Source organism: Protopterus annectens, chromosome 7.part0 (genome assembly GCF_019279795.1).
Source record: "Protopterus annectens isolate FY-2018-M chromosome 7.part0, PAN1.0, whole genome shotgun sequence".
NCBI classification, from domain to species: domain Eukaryota; kingdom Metazoa; phylum Chordata; order Ceratodontiformes; family Protopteridae; genus Protopterus; species Protopterus annectens.
In genome coordinates, this window is record NC_056739.1 from 314,877,116 (window position 1) to 314,898,999 (window position 21,884).

The window sequence follows — 21,884 nt, forward strand, 5'->3', positions numbered from 1 at the left end:
GTGTGTGTGTGTGTGTGTGTGTGTGTGTGTGTGTGTGTGTGTGTGTGTGTGTGTCCATCTTGTGAAGTGTGTGTGTGTGTGTGTGTGTGTGTGTGTGTGTGTGTGTGTGTGTGTGTGTGTGTGTGTGTGTGTCCATCTTGGAAGTGGTGTGTGTGTGTGTGTGTGTGTGTATTTACTAAAAATTGTGAGCATATCTGTGAGAAGAATAGTATGTGAAGATTATATAAACAATGTGTCACAGACTTGTCACCAGGCCCTTAATTTTTCTAGATATTTATAGCAGACACTGAAAACTATACAAAACAATTACATAAGTTAATGACCTCTATGACCTACACACCCCAAGACTGAGTAGCAGTTTGAAGTGGAGGAACCATTGAAGTGGTATGAGAGTGAGCAGTTCACACCAACTGGCCATTCTGAGGAGAGGTGGCAGTCTGCTCCACTGCATTGCTTGTACCTATTGAATGGCAAGCAGAACTGTGGACCTGGGACATATGCTTACTACTGACAATCATTCAAGGTATAGCCTTCTTGGTGCAAGTGTGCTGGGAGTGCACATGCCTCAAGGCAAAGACATTGCACAATCGAAAGTGTACATGTCAGCTGTCAAGAGGTGAGTGTTAGACCATAAAATCAAAACATTCTGGGTTTTGCATCATGAATGGTTCATTTCCATGGAAAGGAGGTACTGAGTAGTTTTCTGGCATGGGGACGGTCAGAGTCCTTCCTTAAAAGTGAGAGAACCCATTCTGGGGGGAGAGAAATGAAGCCAGATCTTCTTGCCACTGAGACGAGGGGTACTGTAACATACTGAAAGAAGGTGTGAATGAAGGGACTAAACAACCTCCATGATTGCCAGGATGTAGGTGCCTTATTGTTGGCTCTTACAGGTTCATAGGTAAGTACTAGGCTAGCTGCCCTTATGGGCCATTATGTGCCTAGCCAACTTCCTTTTCTGTACTCAAAATAACTTACCCCATTTGGTTATAGATTGGCCTTACCCATTCCATGGTTAATAATTATATATTACCCCTAATAAGAATAACTGGGATCATACCACAGATAATTTGAGGGGACCCATGCATGGGATAAAACATTTAGGAGCTGCCTCTGTCCATTAGTAGTACAGCGGCATTCCTGGGGTAAATTTTTTGATTCCCATCCATAGATGTAAGTTGTACTTCAGAATGGACAGGGATGAAGTTTTATCTGTTCTATTGCAGGGGTATCCTCTGCAACCACTGTCGTGGTCTTTGAAAGGCCAACATAACAGAGAAATGACTGTGTTTGAGTTCTGTGGGAGAGGCTGATACCTGGCAAGCCATGAAGAAAAAAGCACATATTAGAAAAAAAAAATAATTATTACCTTCATTTAGGCCTGTGGTTGATTAGAAAAGATACTGATTATTCAGAAAAAAACTTCTAGAATATATAAAAAGAGGAGTGTGGGACTGGCTGTCAACCTCTTTTAAAATATGGTGTTACCTTCTTAAGACCCATTAGGTCGTGTTGTATAGTGCCACACTCAAATAAAAAAGGCAGACTGAGATTTAGGCATAGTATTGTAATGTCAAAAAGAATAAAGGCAGATGAAAGTTCTTTAAGCCTTGAATGAAATGGTATGGGTGCTTATTCAAAATGTATGTGTACATTAGATTGGATTCACAAAAAATTCTTTACAGATCAGCTTTTTTTTTTTTTTTTTTTTTTTTTTGCGGGGCTGACAGGAGAATACTGAATTGCAAGTTACAATTCAGAGAGATGGCTCCTGATAGAGCCTTCATGAATAAAAAATGATGGTGTTTAATACCCCTAATTAAGCCACATGGCAAAATGGCACATAACTGTGTTTATTTTCTTGAATGAGAACTCCTAATAACCTGTCATCATACTGATATGGGGGTGGGGTCTGGGAAGATATATTTGGCTGTGGGGCTCAGCATACAACTCAAAACAGTAGCAGGATTTGAAATGTGGGACTGTCATTAACTACTTAGAGCAGCAGTATTTGTTAATGCTTTACAGAAAGGATGTCACTGCAAGTGAGTAATGCTTTTTCCATTTTCACAGAGTGTGGAAACTATGGAACCATCTACTGCTAACATCAATTATGAATGCAGATGGAAAGCAGTTTAAAAAGGGGGATTTGGAAATCAATTCTAAAGTGACAAATGTCTTTGAAGTGCAGCATTACACAAGGATTTTAAAGGTGTTAGTCTTTCACTGTTATGAGAAGTACTTCATTACTATTAAGGAACTTCCGTGCAGCTTTAGGAGCTAATAAAGGGCATTTTTGTTCATGTATTTATTTGTTGCCCAAGATAAAGCACTCATTTCAGTTTTTTCATGTTCAGGATCAGCTTAGAGTCTGCAACCATAACTACAATTTTAAGCAAAATACTAAGAGAAATATATACAAAATTACATGGATGTTGTGATCTGTGTGTGTGTGTGTGTGTGTGTGTGTGTGTGTGTGTGTGTGTGTGTGTGTGTGTGTGTGTGTGTGTGTGTGCGTGTGTGTGTGTGTGTGTGTGTGTGTGTGTGTGTGTGTGTGTGTGTGTGTGTGTGTGAGTGTTTCATTCAACCCAGGCACCTAATAATCACTATACAAATTTCTGCTCTCGCAATATAGAAGCAAAATAAAAAATGTGCATTGTAAATATAACAGTTATTTGTTATGTAATATAAGCAAGAGATCTGGGTAAATTTAGAATGAGGTATATTCATTTCAGACTGTTAATTCAGAAGTTTCAGTCACTGTTATCTGACTTTGTAGCCAATAGCAACTACTTGGTAATGTTTTGCTTTCTCTTTCAGAATGCTGTTAAGGAAGAACGTAAAGTCCTTTCAGTGCCAGAGGTTAAGCAGCATATAGAAAAGTACAATGCAAGTGTATCAGACTGCCTGGGGATGACACTGGTAAGTCTGGCACTAACTTGATGGCCTAGGCATTTGTATTGTTCATATTTGTCATAATTTTAATACCTAAATAATAAGTGGGGCAGTGCCTCCAAATTCTGTAGTTGTATAAAATCAATTGTCAACAAAAACAGTTGCTTTACATTGAATGTAACAAATAAACTTCATTACCAAACAACAGACAAAAAATATAAAAATAATATTTTATTAAGCCACAAGTATACGGTTTTTACATTAACTCTTTATTTCACATAATCATTACAACAAATATTTTATAACATACAAACAATATTAACTTATACCTAACATAAAAGTCAAAATACATAGTTATCATTCCATATGTACAGTTGTTTTGCATCGCCCCAGTAAATACCACAGTCTGAAAACTTGTTTTGACATCACAGTTCCATAGTTTTGTTTCCAGACCTGTTGACGTCACCAAGAGTATTCCAGTTTTACATTGTATTTTTTGGATATCACATAAGCTCTAGGTTCCTATGTACTATGCATTTTTATTGGCATGACAGACATTAGTTTTACTTCTCTATGTGTTGCATTCAAGGCAGGCATTTGTTAAATTTACGTGTGGGAAAAGCCGAAAGAAGAACTACACTGCCTCCTTCTTATGTATATGTTTTACTTTCTTTCCCCTCCTTTTTTCCCTCAGTCAGTAGTAATTCTTTAACCCATCTTATAAATATACTTCTGGAGATCTTATGCATTTCACTTTCTAATGTCTGTATCATCAACTATATAATTTATATATTTCTATTTGTTTTACGGGGCAGAGCTCTGATCTTCATGGACCTTTTCAGACTCAGCCAGCAACCTGCTCAAAGAAAGACCTCAAGAAGTTCTATTCCCACTAAGAGGCATTTCTTTTTTATATTATTTCTCAACCCAGTATTTAAGTGCTGCCTTGACAGCTAACATAGTAGGTAAATCTAATCAACTTGAAATATTGATCAGGGTTGTAACAGCCAGTCTTCCTTGTTCTTTTGGTAAAACTTTTTTCCAAGGATAACTTCAGTTTCCCCACAACCCACAAAAACGTCAAACATCCAGATTTTATAAATAACTGTCTTCAGGAAGAGACTAAAATGCTTGGCTAAGTGTGGTAATGCATTCCATTGCAGAGCTTGAACTTTTTGATCTGAGTTTAAAGTTAGCCTTCTGCTTTGGAATATTACTTTTAGTATTAAGGAATACTTCATCTTATGACAGGACGGCCTCATTGATTCACTAAATGTAGCTGCTAACTGTATGAAAAGTTGGTTCTGGCCCCAGAATTTGAGGTATATTTCATGTAATTCCTTAGGAGGAGTGTAATTTATACCCAAAGCCTTTATTTAGTCTGCATTGATCTTGTAGCTTGATATCCTCCCAGAGTCTCTGAGTATCCCATACAGATACTCAAGATTCTGCTGTGGTCACCCCAAAATTAGCAACACATTGTCAGCAAAAACCATTGTTTTAGGCTATATCTGCTCTGACCAGTATTCTTGTATTACTGACCTACTTATCATAATGGCTACGGATTCCAAATATACAGCAAAGAAAAGAAGTGCTAAGAAGCAACCTTGCCTCATGCCTCTAAATACAAAAAAATCCTCTAACAGTGTTTACAAATATCTTCACAACTGCTGACATCTCTTTCTACTCTTTCCTAGCGTACCCAAGCACCATCTTGGAAAGCCAAAAACATTCAAACATTCAATAAAGTGAATGGATTAGCCCCAGTCCACTCTATCTAGTACTTTGACAACATCTAAGCATGCAGTTAGCTACATTTCCCCTTCCCACAATTCTAGACTGGTCTGTATGGATTATTCCTGGTACAAGGTTTGCTGCTTCCCTCCAACATCTCATAATATGATGCTCTATCTGTACTCTGTTCTTTAGTTCTAGCCACACTTTCCTAATTCCCAACCTCAAGCTCCACACATCTATAGATCTGCCATCAGAACATGAAGACTTCCCTGTAGTGTACTCCCTCATTTCTTCCATAAATTCCTTCACTGTAAACAGAGCTTCTGAACTAGTTACATCTTCATATGCCAGTGTAAGGTACCTCTGCCTTATCTAGAGTCATAAGCCCATTTACTTTCCAGATCAGCATGGATAAACACTCTACGCTTTTTTAAAAGTCCCTCCCCATTGCTCCCACCTGACTTCTGTTACGATACACCTTCACAATGTCTTGTTTCATTAGAGAACCTTCTTGTGACTGTACTCATCCTTCTATCAACATAAAAAAATCTAGTCACAAGCTGTTGCTGTTACTGTTGTTTTAACCATTCCCTACTAGAACTATTGTTCCATCCTTCTTCTTTTTTCGGCTGCTCCCATTAGGGGTCGAGAACCTTCTTGTGACTGTACTCATCCTTCTATCAACATAAAAAAATCTAGTCACAAGCTGTTGCTGTTACTGTTGTTTTAACCATTCCCTCCTAGAACTATTGTTGCATCCTTCTTCTTTTTTCGGCTGCTTCCATTAGGGGTCGCCACAGCGGATCATCTGTTTCCATTTCTTCCTGTCCTCTGCATCTTGCTGTGTCACACCAACCACCTGCATGTCCTCTCTCACCACATCCATAAACCTTATCTTAGGTCTTCCTCTTTTCCTGTTACCTGGCAGCTTCATCCTTAGCATCTTTTTTCCCAATATACTCTGCATCCCTCCTCAGCATGTGTCCAAACCAACATAATCTTGCCTCTCTGGCTTTGTCTCCAAACCTTGCTACTGCTACATTATCATATTCAGTAGTAAGGTGTAGCCATATTTGTCAGCTGTCCTTACCTTGTTACTGCTACATTATCATAGTCAGCAGTAAGGTGTAGATATATTTGTCAGCTGTCCTTACCTTGTTACTGCTACATTATCATAGTCAGCAGTAAGGTGTAGTCATATTTGTCAGCTGTCCTTACCTTGCTACTGCTACATTATCATATTCAGCGGTAAGGTGTAGTCATATTTGTCAGCTGTCCTTCCCTTGCTACTGCTACATTATCATATTCAGCAGTAAGGTGTAGTCATATTTGTCATCTGTCCTTACCTGGCTACTGCTACATTATCATAGTCAGCAGTAAGGTGTAGTCATATTTGTCAGCTGTCCTTACCTTGCTACTGCTACATTATCATATTCAGCAGTAAGGTGTAGTCATATCGGTCAGCTGCCCTTACCTTGCTACTGTTACATTATCATATTCAGCAGTAAGGTGTAGTCATATTTGTCAGCTGTCCTTACCTTGCTACTGCTACATTATTATATTCGGCAGTAAGGTGTAGTCATATTTGTCAGCTGTCCTTACCTTGCTACTGCTACATTATCATAGTCAGCAGTAAAGTGTAGTCATATTTGTCAGTGGTCCTTACCTTGCTACTGCTACATTATCATAGTCAGTGGTACGTTGTAGTCATATTTGTCAGTGGTCCTCACCTTGCTACTGCTACATTATCATATTCAGCAGTTAAGGTGTAGTCATAATTGTCAGCTGTCCTTACCTTGCTACTGCTACAATATCAAATTCAGGAGTAATGTGTAGTCATATTTGTCAGGTGTCCTTACCTTGCTACTGCTGTTTGTCTTTTCGGCTTTTCCCGGTTAGGGGGTCGCCACAGTGGAACTCCGGTCCGACAATGATTGTCAGTAGATTTTTATGGTGCTGAGTTTCCAGCTCGACACCCAACCTTCAGCGAAGGCACGCCCATTCAGGCATGTCTTTCGGAGGCCACTCAACCGTGGGGTGGACATGCAGACTCCACGCAGAAGGCACACCAGCTGAGAATCGAACAGGAGAACCTCTTGCTGTGCGGCAACCGCTGTACCACCGCGGCTTGCTACTGCTACATTATCATATTCAGCAGTAAGGTGTAGTTATATTTGTCGGCTGTCCTTACCTTGCTACTGCTACATTATCATATTCAGCAGTAAGGTGTAGTCATATTTGTCAGCTGTCCTTACCTTGCTACTGCTACATTATCATACTCAGCAGTAAGGTGTAGACATATCTGTCAGCTGCCCTTACCTTGCTACTGTTACATTATCATATTCAGCAGTAAGGTGTAGTCATATTTGTCAGCTGTCCTTACCTTGCTAATGCTACATTATCATATTCAACAGTAAGGTGTAGTCATATTTGTCAGCTGTCCTTCCCTTGCTACTGCTACATTATCATATTCAGCAGTAAGGTGTAGTCATATTTGTCAGCTGTCCTTACCTTGCTACTGCTACATTATCATATTCAGCAGTAAGGTGTAGTCATATCGGTCAGCTGCCCTTACCTTGCTACTGTTACATTATCATATTCAGCAGTAAGGTGTAGTCACATTTGTCAGCTGTCCTTACCTTGCTACTGCTACATTATCATATTCAGCGGTAAGGTGTAGTCATACTTGTCAGCTGTCCTTACCTTGCTATTGCTACATTATCATATTCAGCAGTAAGGTATAGTCATATTTGTCAGCTGTCCTTATCTTGCTAATGCTATATTATCATATTCAGCAGTCAGGTGTAGTCATATTTGTCATTTGTCCTTACCTGGCTACTGCTACATTATCATAGTCAGCAGTAAGGTGTAGTCATATTTGTCAGCTGTCCTTACCTTGCTACTGCTACATTATCATATTCAGCAGTAAGGTGTAGTCATATTTGTCAGCTGTCCTTACCTTGCTAATGCTAAATTATCATATTCAGCAGTAATGTGTGGTCATACTCATCAGACGTCCTTACCTTGCTACTGCTATATTATCATATTCAGAAGTAAGGTGTAGTCATATTTGTCAGCTGTCCTTACCTTGCTACTGCTACATTATCATATTTAGCAGTAAGGTGTAATCATACATGTCAGCTGTCCTTACCTTGCTAATGCTACATTGTCATGTGTAGCGGTAAGGTGTAGTCATATTTGTCAGCGGTCCTTACCTTGCTACTGCTACATTATCATATTCAGCTGTAAGGTGTAGACATATTTGTCAGCTGTCCTTACCTTGCTACTGCTACATTATCATATTCAGCAGTATGGTATAGTCATATTTGTCAGCTGTCCTTACCTTGCTACTGCTGTTTGTCTTTTTGGCTTTTCCTGGTTAAGGGGTTGCCACAGTGGAACTCCGGTCTGCTAATGATTGGCAGTAGATTTTTATGGTGCCGAGTTGCCATCTCGATGCCCAACCTTCAGCAAAGGCACGCCCATTCATGCATGTCTTTCAGAGGCCACTCAACCCTGGGGTGGACATGCACACTCCACACAGAAGGCACTCCAGCTGAGAATCGAACAGGAGAACCTCTTGCTGTGAGGCAACAGTGCTACCGCTGTACCACCGCGGCTTGCTACTGCTACATTATCATATTCAGCAGTAAGGTGTAGTCATATTTGTCAGCTGTCCTTACCTTGCTACTGCTACATTATCATATTCAGCAGTAAGGTGTAGTCATATTTGTCAGGTGTCCTTACCTTGCTCCTGCAACATTATCATATTCAGCAGTAAGGTCTAGTCATATTTCTCAGCTGTCCTTACCTTGCTACTGCTACATTATCATATTCAGCAGTACGGTATAGTCATATTTGTCAGCTGTCCTTACCTTGCTACTGCTGTTTGTCTTTTTGGCTTTTCCTGGTTAAGGGGTTGCCACAGCGGAACTCCGGTCTGCTAATGATTGGCAGTAGATTTTTATAGTGCCGAGTTGCCATCTCGATGCCCAACCTTCAGCAAAGGCACGCCCATTCATGCATGTCTTTCAGAGGCCACTCAACCCTGGGGTGGACATGCACACTCCACACAGAAGGCACTCCAGCTGAGAATCGAACAGGAGAACCTCTTGCTGTGAGGCAACAGTGCTACCGCTGTACCACCGCGGCTTGCTACTGCTACATTATCATATTCAGCAGTAAGGTGTAGTCATATTTGTCAGCTGTCCTTACCTTGCTACTGCTACATTATCATATTCAGCAGTAAGGTGTAGTCATATTTGTCAGGTGTCCTTACCTTGCTACTGCTACATTATCATATTCAGCTGTAAGGTGTAGATATATTTGTCAGCTGTCCTTACCTTGCTACTGCTACATTATCATATTCAGCAGTAAGGTCTAGTCATATTTGTCAGCTGTCCTTACCTTGCTATTGCTACATTATCATAGTCAGCAATAAGGTGTAGTCATATTTGTCAGCTGTCCTTACCTTGCTAATGCTACATTATCATAGTCTGCAGTAAGGTGTAGTCATATTTGTCAGCTGTCCTTACCTTGCTACTGTTACATTATCATATTCAGCAGTAAGGTCTAGTCATATTTCTCAGCTGTCCTTATGTTGCTACTGCTACATTATCATAGTCAGCAATAAGGTGTAGTCATATTTGTCAGCTGTCCTTACCTTCCTACTGCTAAATTATCATATTCAGTGGTGAGGTGTAGACATATTTGTCAGCTGTCATTTGCTACTGCTACATTATCATATTCAGCAGTAAGGTGTAGTCATACTCATCAACTGCCCTTACCTTGCTACTGTTACATTATCATATTCAGCAGTAAGGTGTAGTCACATTCGTCAGCTCTCCTTACCTTGCTACTGATACATTATCATATTCAGCATTAAGGTGTAGTCGTATTTGTCAGCTGTCCTTACCTTGCTATTGCTACATTATCATATTCAGCAAAGGTGTAAACATATTTGTCAGCTGCCCTTAGCTTGTTACAGCTACATTATCATATTCAGCGGTAAGGTGTAGTCATGTTTGTCAGCTGCCTTACCTTGCTACTGCTACATTATCATATTCAGCAGTAAGGTGTAATCATATTTGTCAGCTGTCATTTGCTACTGCTACATTATCATATTCAGCGATAAGGTGTAGTCATATTTGTCAGCTGTCCTTACCTTGTTACTGCTACATTATCATATTCAGCAGTAAGGTGTAGACATATTTGTCAGCTGACCTTAGCTTGCTACTGCTACATTATCATAGTCAGCAATAAGGTGTAGTCATATTTGTCAGCTGTCCTTACCTTGCTATTCCTACATTATCATATTCAGCAGTAAGGTGTAGACATATTTGTCAGCTGTCCTTACCTTGCTACTGCTACATTATCATAGTCAGCAGTAAGGTGTAGTCATATTTTTCTGCGGTCCTTACCTTGCTCCTGCTACATTATCATATTCAGCGGTAAGGTGTAGTCATATTTGTCAGCTGTCCTTACCTTGTTACTGCTACGTTATCATATTCAGCGGTAAGGTGTAGTCATATTTGTCAGCTGTCCTTACCTTGCTAGTGCTACATTATCATATTCAGCAGTATGGTGTAGTCATATTTGTCAGCTGTCCTTACCTTGCTATTGCTACATTGCCATGTGCAGCGGTAAGGTGTAGTCATATTTGTCAGCTGTCCTTACCTTGCTACTGCTACATTATCATATTCTGCAGTAAGGTGTAGTCATATTTTTCAGTTGTCCTTACCTTGCTAATACTATATTATCATATTCAGCGATAAGGTGTAGTCATATTTGTCAGCTGTCCTTACCTTGCTAATGCTACATTATCATATTCAGCGATAAGGTGTAGTCATATTTGCCAGCTGTCCTTACCTTGCTACTGTTACATTATCATAGTCAGCAGTAAGGTGTAGTCATATTTGTCAGCTGTCCTTACCTTGCTACTGTTACATTATCATAGTCAGCAGTAAGGTGTAGTCATATTTGTCAGCTGTCCTTACCTTGCTACTGTTACATTATCATAGTCAGCAGTAAGGTGTAGTCATATTTGTCAGCTGTCCTCACCTTGCTACTGCTACATTATCATATTCAGCAATAAGGTGTAGTCACATTTGTCAGCTCTCCTTACCTTGCTACTGCTACATTATCATATTCAGCAATAAGGTGTAGTCATAATTCTCAACTGCCCTTACCTTGCTCCTGCTACATTATCATATTCACCAGTAAGGTGTAGTCATATTTGTCAGCTGTCCTTACCTTGCTCCTGCTACATTATCATATTCACTGGTAAGGTCTAGTCATATTTGTCAGCTGTCCTTACCTTGCTATTGCTACATTTTCATAGTCAACAGTAAGGTGTAGTCATATTTGTCAGCTGTCCTTACCTTGCTAATGCTACATTATCATAGTCAGCAGTAAGGTGTAGTCATATTTGTCAGCTGTCCTTACCTTGCTAATGCTACATTATCATATTCAGCAGTAAGGTGTAGTCATGTTTGTCAGCTGTCCTTACCTTGCTACTGCTACACTATCATATTCAGCAGTAAGGTGTAGTCATATTTGTCAGCTGTCATTTGCTACTGCTACATAATCATAGTCAGCAATAAGGTGTAGTCATATTTGTCAGCTGTCCTTACCTTGCTATTCCTACATTATCATATTCAGCAGTAAGGAGTAGACATATTTGTCAGCTCTCCTTACCTTGGTACTGCTACATTATCATATTCAGCAGTAAGGTGTAGTCATATTTGTCAGCTGTCCTTACCTTGCTATTGCTACATTATCATATTCAGCAGTATGGTGTAGTCATATTTGTCAGTAGTCCTTACCTTGCAACTGCTACATTATCATATTCAGCAGTAAGGTGTAGTCATATTTGTCAGCTGTCCTTACCTTGCTACTGCTACATTATCATATTCAGCAGTAAGGTGTAGTCATATTTGTCAGCAGTCCTTACCTTGCAACTGCTACATTATCATATTCAGCAGTAAGGTGTAGTCATATTTGTCAGCGGTCCTTACCTTGCTCCTGCTACATTATCATATTCAGCCGTAAGGTGTAGTCATATTTGTCAGCTGTCCTTACCTTGCTACTGCTACATTATCATATTCAGCGGTAAGGTTAGTCATATTTGTCAGCTGTTCATACCTTGCTAGTGCTACATTATCATATTCAGCAGTAAGGTGTAGTCATATTTGTCAGCTGTCCTTACCTTGCTACTGCTACATTATCGTAGTCAGCAGTAAGGTGTAGTCATATTTGTCAGCGGTGCTTACCTTGCTCCTGCTACATTATCATATTCAGCCGTAAGGTGTAGTCATATTTGTCAGCTGTCCTTACCTTGCTACTGCTACATTATCATATTCAGCGGTAAGGTGTAGTCATATTTGTCAGCTGTTCATACCTTGCTAGTGCTACATTATCATATTCAGCAGTATGGTGTAGTCATATTTGTCAGCTGTCCTGACCTTGCTATTGCTACATTGCCATGTGCAGCGGTAAGGTGTAGTCATATTTGTCAGCTGTCCTTACCTTGCTACTGCTACATTATCATATTCAGCAGTATGGTGTAGTCATATTTGTCAGCTGTCCTTACCTTGCTACTGCTACATTATCATATTCAGCAGTAAGGTGTAGTCATATTTGTCAGCTGTCCTTACCTTGCAACTGCTACATTATCATATTCAGCGGTAAGGTGTAGTCATATTTGTCAGTGGTCCTTACCTTGCTAGTGCTACATTATCATATTCAGCAGTATGGTGTAGTCATATTTGTCAGCTGTCCTTACCTTGCTATTGCTACATTGCCATGTGCAGCGGTAAGGTGTAGTCATATTTGTCATCTGTCCTTACCTTGCTACTGCTACATTATCATATTCAGCAGTATGGTGTAGTCATATTTGTCAGCTGTCCTTACCTTGCTACTGCTACATTATCATATTCAGCAGTAAGGTGTAGTCATATTTGTCAGCTGTCCTTACCTTGCAACTGCTACATTATCATATTCAGCGGTAAGGTGTAGTCATATTTGTCAGCTGTCCTTACCTTGCTATTGCTACATTGCCATGTGCAGCGGTAAGGTGTAGTCATATTTGTCAGCTGTCCTTACCTTGCTACTGCTACATTATCATATTCAGCGGTAAGGTGTAGTCATATTTGTCAGCTGTCCTTACCTTGCTACTGCTACATTATCATATTCAGCAGTAAGGTGTAGTCATATTTGTCAGCTGTCCTTACCTTGTTACTGCTACATTATCATATTCAACAGTAAGGTGTAGTCATATTTGTCAGCTGTCCTTACCTTGCTACTGCTACATTATCATATTCTGCAGTAAGGCGTAGTCATATTTTTCAGTTGTCCTTACCTTGCTAATACTACATTATCATATTCAGCGATAAGGTGTAGTCATATTTGTCAGCTGTCCTTACCTTGCTACTGCTACATTATCATATTCAGCGGTAAGGTGTAGTCATATTTGTCAGCTGTCCTCACCTTGCTACTGCTACATTATCATATTCAGCAATAAGGTGTAGTCACATTTGTCAGCTCTCCTTACCTTGCTACTGCTACATTATCATATTCAGCAGTAAGGTGTAGTCACATTTGTCAGCTGTCCAAACCTTGCTACTGCTACATTATCATATTCAGCAGTAAGGTGTAGTCATATTTGTCAGCTGTCCTTACCTTGCAACTGCTACATTATCATATTCAGCAGTAAGGTGTAGTCATATTTGTCAGCTGTCCATACCTTGCTACTGCTACATTATCATATTCAGCAGTAAGGTGTAGTCATATTTGTCAGTGGTCCTTACCTTGCTCCTGCTACATTATCATATTCAGCAGTAAGTTGTAGTCATATTTGTCAGCTGTTCATACCTTGCTAGTGCTACATTATCATATTCAGCAGTAAGGTGTAGTCATATTTGTCAGCTGTCCTTACCTTGCAACTGCTACATTATCATATTCAGCAGTAAGGTGTAGTCATATTTGTCAGCTGTCCTTACCTTGCTACTGCTACATTATCATATTCAGCGGTAAGGTGTAGTCATATTTGTCAGTGGTCCTTACCTTGCTCCTGCTACATTATCATATTCAGCAGTAAGTTGTAGTCATATTTGTCAGCTGTCCTTACCTTGCAACTGTTACATTATCATATTCAGCGGTAAGGTGTAGTCATATTTGTCAGCTGTCCTTACCTTGCTACTGCTACATTATCATATTCAGCGGTAAGGTGTAGTCATATTTGTCAGCTGTCCTTACCTTGCAACTGTTACATTATCATATTCAGCGGTAAGGTGTAGTCATATTTGTCAGCTGTCCTTACCTTGCTACTGCTACATTATCATATTCAGCGGTAAGTTGTAGTCATATTTGTCAGCTGTTCATAACTTGCTAGTGCTACATTATCATATTCAGCAGTAAGGTGTAGTCATATTTGTCAGCTGTCCTTACCTTGCAACTGCTACATTATCATATTCAGCAGTAAGGTGTAGTCATATTTGTCAGCGGTCCTTACCTTGCTCCTGCTACATTATCATATTCAGCAGTAAGTTGTAGTCATATTTGTCAGCTGTTCATACCTTGCTAGTGCTACATTATCATATTCAGCAGTAAGGTGTAGTCATATTTGTCAGCTGTCCTTACCTTGCAACTGCTACATTATCATATTCAGCAGTAAGGTGTAGTCATATTTGTCAGCGGTCCTTACCTTCCTACTGCTACATTATCATATTCAGCGGTAAGGTGTAGTCATATTTGTCAGTGGTCCTTACCTTGCTACTGCTACATTATCATATTCAGCGGTAAGGTGTAGTCATATTTGTCCGTGGTCCTTACCTTGCTACTGCTACATTATCATATTCAGCAGTAAGGTGTAGTCATATTTGTCAGCGGTCCTTACCTTCCTACTGCTACATTATCATATTCAGCGGTAAGGTGTAGTCATATTTGTCAGTGGTCCTTACCTTGCTACTGCTACATTATCTTATTCAGCAGTAAGGTGTAGTCATATTTGTCAGCTGTCCTTACCTTGCTCCGGCTACATTATCATATTCAGCAGTAAGGTGTAGTCATATTTGTCAGCTGTCCTTACCTTGCTACAGCTACATTATTATGTTCAGCAGTAAGGTGTAGTCATATTTGTCAGCTGTCCTTACCTTGCTCCGGCTAAATTATCATATTCAACAGTAAGGTGTAGTCATATTTGTCAGTGGTCCTTACCTTGCTACTGCTACATTATCATATTCAGCAGTAAGGTGTAGTCATATTTGTCAGCTGTCCTTACCTTGCTACTGCTACATTATCATGTTCAGCAGTAAGGTGTAGTCATATTTGTCAGCTGTCCTTACCTTGCTAGTGCTACATTATCATATTCAGCAGTATGGTGTAGTCATATTTGTCAGCTGTCCTTACCTTGCTATTGCTACATTGCCATGTGCAGCGGTAAGGTGTAGTCATATTTGTCAGCTGTCCTTACCTTGCTACTGCTACATTATCATATTCAGCGGTAAGGTGTAGTCATATTTGTCAGCTGCCCTTACCTTGCTAATGCTACATTATCATATTCAGCAGTAAGGTGTAGTCATATTTGTCAGCTGCCCTTACCTTGCTACTGCTACATTGTCATATTCAGCAGCAAGGTGTAGTCATATTTGTCAGCTGTCCTTACCTTGCTACAGCTACGTTCGACTTTCTCTTCTATATAGAAAAACTGAGTTCATCTAGCTTGCCAGTGTAGTGGCTAAACAACTATACTCACAGTAATCAAACTTTTTGGCAGCAAGAACATACCATAAACTTACATATCTGAGTAAAAAACAAAGAATATGCCATAAACTTTTCAATATACAGTTTCACTACTTATTTACAAATTATTCATTTTTTTCTGTCATCCTTTTATCCTCTAATTATCTTCCTTTTTATGTTTTTTTTTTTTGCATTACTCCAATAACTACACTCTTTGAAATCAAACTTTTTTTTGCAAAATAAAAAAATACTCCTAAAATTTCTTCCTAATGCAAAGAATTTCTCAGCATTGTTACAGATTGTTCACTCTTTCTCATATCCCTTTAGGCTTTATATGTCCTGGCTTTAAAAATAACTGTTGTCTGATACACCTCAGGTATTTTCCAGCTATATGCTGTCCACTCCACAAGAAGTAAGTGGAAGACGCACTCAATAGCTCTGCAATCAATACATTTTCACTTTTCCGGTAATTTATAAGTTGGTTAGCCAAGTCTTCATGTTAAGTTGCCTTTTACTAGGCCGGTTAGTATGATAGAAAGTTGTTTTATCTCTCTAGTACCAGATTGGGTGTCAACTGCTCTAGTTAATGTTTATAGGCATTTTGTTGTATTAAAGCAATTGTTTTTCAACATGCCTTTCTGCTTTGCTCAGCCTTTCTCTGTATTAGTTTTATATCTGTATAGTTTTAACCTTGGATTTTGTTGTTATAAAACCGTTTTTCTTTTCCATTTTCATAACTAATGCACTCCATCTCCTCTGCACTTGATTCTTCCATTCCCGTTTTATTTTTATGAGACAGTTTCCATCCTGTCATCTTTTTTTCTTACCATGCATCACAGTTGCTCAGAACTTCCTGTTATTAATCCATATTTTCAGCTTCTTTTTCAGGGTGTAAATAGCACACCTGCTAATGAATGTCACCTTGCTGATCAGTCAGGCAGTTGGCACAGAGGACTAAGGAACTGTTAATGAGCTCTTTCTAATATAGTGTTCAGAGTTAGATTCCTTCAACCCCTATTACCTAACTGTGTGACTAAGCTAATCACTTAACCAGACACGCCTCCTGGGCTGAGTAAGAAGAAAGTCCATGGAGATAAGTGCTTTACCCTGCTCTACAAATAAATAAATAACTTCACATTCAGCATCATATCTTCCCACCCTTATAACAATAAAAATCTTTGTTCTGGCCTTTAAAAATCATAGCAGTAGGTCAGAAAGAGAAGTACTTTGTAATTTAATAGAAGATTTTCAAGTATTATAACTTGTATAATTAATGCTAGTGAATCTTTCTATAGGTTTATTTCATTTACCATGTATGTTCCTGTAAGTAGTTTCTCTTATAAGCTCATTGTTTATTACATGTTTTAGAATGAAGATGGCAGCTATACAGGGTTTATTAAAGTGCACTTGAAACTTCGTCGCCCAGTGACAGTGCCAGCAGATGTTCGGCCGCAGTCTATTTATGATGCACTCAATGAAATTAACCCAGCAGAGAATGCAGTCAAGCGGACATCTTTTTACCTGCCTTTGGATGTCATAAAGCAGTTGCATATCAGTAGTGGCACAACTGTGGGTGAAGTGATTCAGGCACTGTTAAAAAAGTTCATGGTGCTTGATAACCCTCAGAAATTTGCACTTTACAAAGAGGCAAAAAAAGATAAGCAAGGTAAGGTGAAAGTGTTTACTTTCTAAAACAGCATAAATAATGTTTTACTTGTATGCTTTCTCACTTGCTGTACTGTTTTGACTATTGCATGCAGTCCATATCTGAGAGCCTGGAAAGTTCTTGTAAACTAGCCAGCAAACATTTAGCCAGAAATCTGTAGCCCTAACCAGTGGTATTGAAATGATAGTTAATATAGTCTTGGATTTCTTTGTGTATTTGGGGGGAGGGGTGTTATGATGAGAGATATGCCACATACCTCTCAACTGTACTGATTTTCCTAGAATGTCCAGATTTTTTGCCTTATATTTTTGGTCTGTTTTTCATAAAATCTTGGTTTTCTGGCAAATTAGTGGCAAATTATTAAAGATTTGAGTAAGAAATTAATGATAGACATTTGAGTTTCAGATGTCATACCCTTCAGAAAATTCATGCTAGTACAAAACCTGTTATTCTATCAACTTTCTAAGTTTGTAGGACTAATATATAAAAGAAATGTTTTTGGGCCTTTGCCACACTTTTATGTATGGCTTTATCCAGATTTCTTGCTCTACGAGGTTGAGAGGTATGAAATATGGTCAGGATCACAATGATGTCCTTCTATTCAATGTTGCAGTATTCTTTACATGTGGGAAGTCCTCTGCCCAAGCGACCCGACATAAGGCCAGCATACAACACCTTTTAGCTACTGCAAGGTACATGGGATGTTGCATGTATACACTGTAAATGTCAGCCATAAAAGGACATCTGCACGTACAATCCTCAGAACTTTTCTGCCGCCATTCAGAACTCTTGACTTGTACGTCAGTCTACTGCTGGATTCTATTGGTTGCTGCCTGCTTTCAGATAAGTGCCCCATTGGGGATTTATTTCTTTGCTACTGCTTTTTGTGCTTAGTTCGTGTCATCCAGGAAGGGCAAGTGTAGGTGTGGAAGTCAGATTCCACAGAAAGACATCCACGATCTTTGTCTTTTCGGCTTAGGCCCTAGTCAGTGCTGTTGCTCTTGTTCCATCTGTCAGGACTTAGTCCCAAAAACTTTGCATAACCGACTTTTGGCTTTGAATTTTTATTTACAGAATCACCGACTTAAACATCTGGCTAAAGATGTTATGGAGGGTTCCATGGGTCCATCGGCTGAGCTGATTTTGAAGAGGAAAGTCAATAAGCCTAGGCCTGAATCCTCTTTGTCTCACCTCTTTCCACTGACATATCCCTTGAAGTTAATGAAGACCCGGTGTTACAGTCAGAGGTTGGGTCCAGGTTCCTCGGTGGGTACCTCATCAAAAGTCATTAGGGAGTTTGACCTTGGCACATCCTCAGAGGCAGTGCAGATGTCCATTTCAGACAGACAAGGGAACCACAGCTCATTGTGCTGGAGGGTCCTAGGAATGTACCTTTTACTCCAGATTCTGGAGTCGGTCACAGAGGTCAGGCCTACTTTGGGTTCCTCCACTTCTCATCATGCTGAAATGCATGTTAAGAGGAGGGTCCTAGGAATGCACCTTTTACTCCGGATTCTGGAGTTGGTCACAGAGGTCAGGCCTACGTTGGGTTCCCCCAGTTCTCATCATGCTGAAATGCATGTTAAGAAAAAATAGAAAACCAGACACTCAAGCCCCTTACCCTCCATAGTCTGACTGGGATACCTCTTCTCAGGGGCTGATTAAGCCTTTGATGTCTTTGAAACCTTCCTCTGTTGTGTCTGTTCCTTCTTACACATTCTCTCATATTAAAAGAGTTAGGGAACACCTATTATCTGAAGTTGATGATGATTCTTCATCTGATGAGGATTCCTTAGTGTACTCCACACAAATTAATTCCCCTTTAGAGTATGCCTCTCGAGAGGAGGAGTCCAATGGAGAGGATTCTGCAGTTGAAGAGATTTCATTTGGGGAGATCATTAACAAAATGACAGAGTTCTTTAAATGGGACTGTTCACAGATTTCAGAAGAGCAAAAAAGGTATTATGACCTTTACGAAATGGAAGTTCCTTCCCCTTCTGCTGTGCCTCCTGTTTTGCCTGCTTTTTTGAATGCTTTCACATCTTCTTCTAAGGGTCCTCATTCACAGGCTCCTGCACCTATAAGGCCAGACAGGTTCTACAAGGTGCCTGATGACTGCAGATTCCTTTATAAATGTCCTTCGGCTGATCCAGCTGTTGTTTCCATTGCTTCAGACAGGTCTTCCAAGTTGTCTCCTTCTTTAAAACTACTTTATTCTGATAAAGAGAGTAAAATTTTGGAAAGACTTGGTAAGAAAGTCTATACTTCCTCCACTTTGGCCATTAGAGCTATGAATTACCAAACCCACATGTCTAGGTATTCATTGGCCCTGCTTTCTCAGGCCTCTCAAGCTGTTGCTCAACTTCCCGATTCTAACCGTAAAAATCAAGTTATGTCTCTTTTAGCAGCTTCTTCATAACTGGTTAGGCATTTCATTAAATGCAGTTATGATGCTGTGGAGGCAGCCTCCAGAGGAGCTGCTTCTGGCTCTCTCCTTAGAAGGCACTCTTGGTTCAGGCTCCAACCTTTGCCAGACGACATAAAAGCAAAACTGTTGGATGCACCTCTAGATAAATCTGCTCTATTTGGTTCGGCTGCTGCAGACTTATTTAAGCCTTTGCAGGAGAAGGGAAAGGAACATCAAGATTTGAAGCACTTTTTTTTCTCCTGTGCCAAAATTTGACAGGAATTTTCCTTCCAAGACATCCTTTGTTAGAAAACAGGCATGCCCATCTTCTTCCACTGCTTCTTCTAGACCTAAAAAGACTGCTAGGAGACCTACATGGTCTAAGACTACTAGTTCTATCTCTTCCACCCAGCAGTCCTTTCCAGCCAGGCCAAGTAGTCTGTGACTACCAGCCTCTTCCAAATCTTACCCCTCTATGTCTTCATCTATCTATTTCTTTTCCAGCTTGGGCAAACATCACTCAGGATTCTTGGGTCCTTTCCATTATCCAAAAATGATATTTCATGACTTGGAAAAATCTTCCTCCTTTCAGGGGGATTCCACAGCCCCCTACAGAGCAATTGGTTTTGTTTCCACAGGTTGTAAAAGACTTACTATCTCAAGGCACTATTCAACAGGTGCCAATGGACCAGGCAGAGAGGCAGAGGGTTTTAGTCAAGAATGTTTCTTGTCCCCAGAAAAGATGGTCCTTGGAAACCAATTCTGGATCTTTCCCAGTTAAACACATTCCTAAAAGTTCCAACTTTTTGCATGCTGTCTTTACAGACTTTGTTTCTCTTGATTCCCCCTCAGTCTTACATGGCTTCTCTGGACATCAAGGATACTTACCTTCACACCCCAATCCAGCCTCTTTACAGGAAATGTTTACGTTTCTCTGTGTCTTCTTTGCACTTTCAGGTCTGTGCCTTGTCTTTTGGACTTTCAGCTGCCCAAAGGGTATTTACAAAGTGCTTGGCCCATGTGATTGCTTTCCTCAGGATCAAGGATATTCAGGTATAGCCATAGCTGGACAACCTCCTTTTTCTGGAACAGCTGACTCAAAATCTGCAGTTTGTCATCTCTTTCCTTCAAAGTCTGGGATTCACCATGAATTAAAAAAAAATCTTCCCTGTCCCTGTCACAAAACCACATCTTTCTAGGGTGCAGGTTCAGAGCAGACATCATGATGGCTTTTCTTCCAACAGAAAAAAAATTCTGTCCCTTACTTCCTTCTGTGAAAACTGCCTCTCTCCTCCGTTACAGCCAGGGAGTTTCTGAGACTTCTAGGTCTCATGGCATCTACAATTCCAGTGCTGCCTCTTGCAAAACTCCACATGAGAAAATTTCAGTGCTACCTAAAATCAGTTTGGATGTAGCATGCTCACCCTCTGTATTTTGTGATCCCTCTTCTGCCATGCCTAAAATCTAAGCTTCTTTGGTGGATTCAACAATTTACCTTGAATCCAGGACTTCCTGTTCAACTGCTCCAGCCCTCTCAAGAGTTGTCCATGGATGCCTCGGACATGGGTTGGAGGCAGCCTTTGCATCAAAGAGGGTACAGGGCCTTTGGTCTCAATCACAAAGGAAAGAGCATGTCAATATCAAGGGGATGAGGGCTCTTACTCTAGCCCTGCAAGCTTTTCATTCTCTCTTTCTACCAGGTCCTTTGAAAGTGTTTATGGAGAACACCACAGTTCTCTGTTATGTCAGCAAGCAGGGGAAGACAAAGTCTTACTTTCTTTGCAGATTAGTTCTCATGGCATGGGATTTGGCAGTCCAGTACAGAGTGACTCTTCATGTGGTTTACATCCCATTCGCTCAAAACAATGTGGCAGATTGACTAAGCAGGTCTATTACTCAATCCCATGAATGGAAGCTTCACAGGGATGTGTTTCTGGACTTGGTCCATCGGTGGGGTACTCCTCTTATGGATGTGTTTGCCTCCCCTCTGAACAGACAACTTCCTCTATTTTGTGCCAGAGCCCTACATCATCTGGCTTGGAAGGTGGGCGCCTTATCTTTCGCATGGAAGGGGATGTTTCTTTATGTATTCCCACCCTTTCCTCTCATTCAATAAGCCTTGCTCAGCATTTAGCAGGACAAACCAAAGATCTTGCTGGTGACTCCCTTTTGGCCAAGACAGCATTGGTTCCCTCTTCTTCTGCACTTAGCCAAGGGCAGTCATCACAAGTTTTCTCACAGACTGGACCTGATCACACAGGACAAGGGATCTCTGCTTCACCCACATTTTTCAGTCTTACAACTGACCCTGTGGGTGAGCAACGTTTGATTCCATTCAGACACCTTTTCTCTGAGGACATGCTTAGGATACTAGACAATCTTACTTATCCATATGGAAGAGATTTTCAATTTAGTGTCTTCCACAAAATCTGGATCCAT

The 21,884-nt window shown here is 40.2% G+C and overlaps 1 protein-coding gene across 2 annotated transcripts in view; it reads left to right on the forward strand.

Moving 5' to 3' along the window:
- RASSF5 (Ras association domain family member 5) overlaps window positions 1-21,884 on the forward strand; it is a 757,171-nt gene that overhangs the window by 702,421 nt on the left and 32,866 nt on the right. For both annotated transcript variants that reach the window (XM_044076858.1, XM_044076861.1), the window contains 2 exons: window positions 2,821-2,922; window positions 16,741-17,038. In XM_044076858.1, coding sequence (XP_043932793.1) covers window positions 2,821-2,922; window positions 16,741-17,038 — 400 coding nt within the window. The remainder of the gene's footprint in view (window positions 1-2,820; window positions 2,923-16,740; window positions 17,039-21,884) is intronic.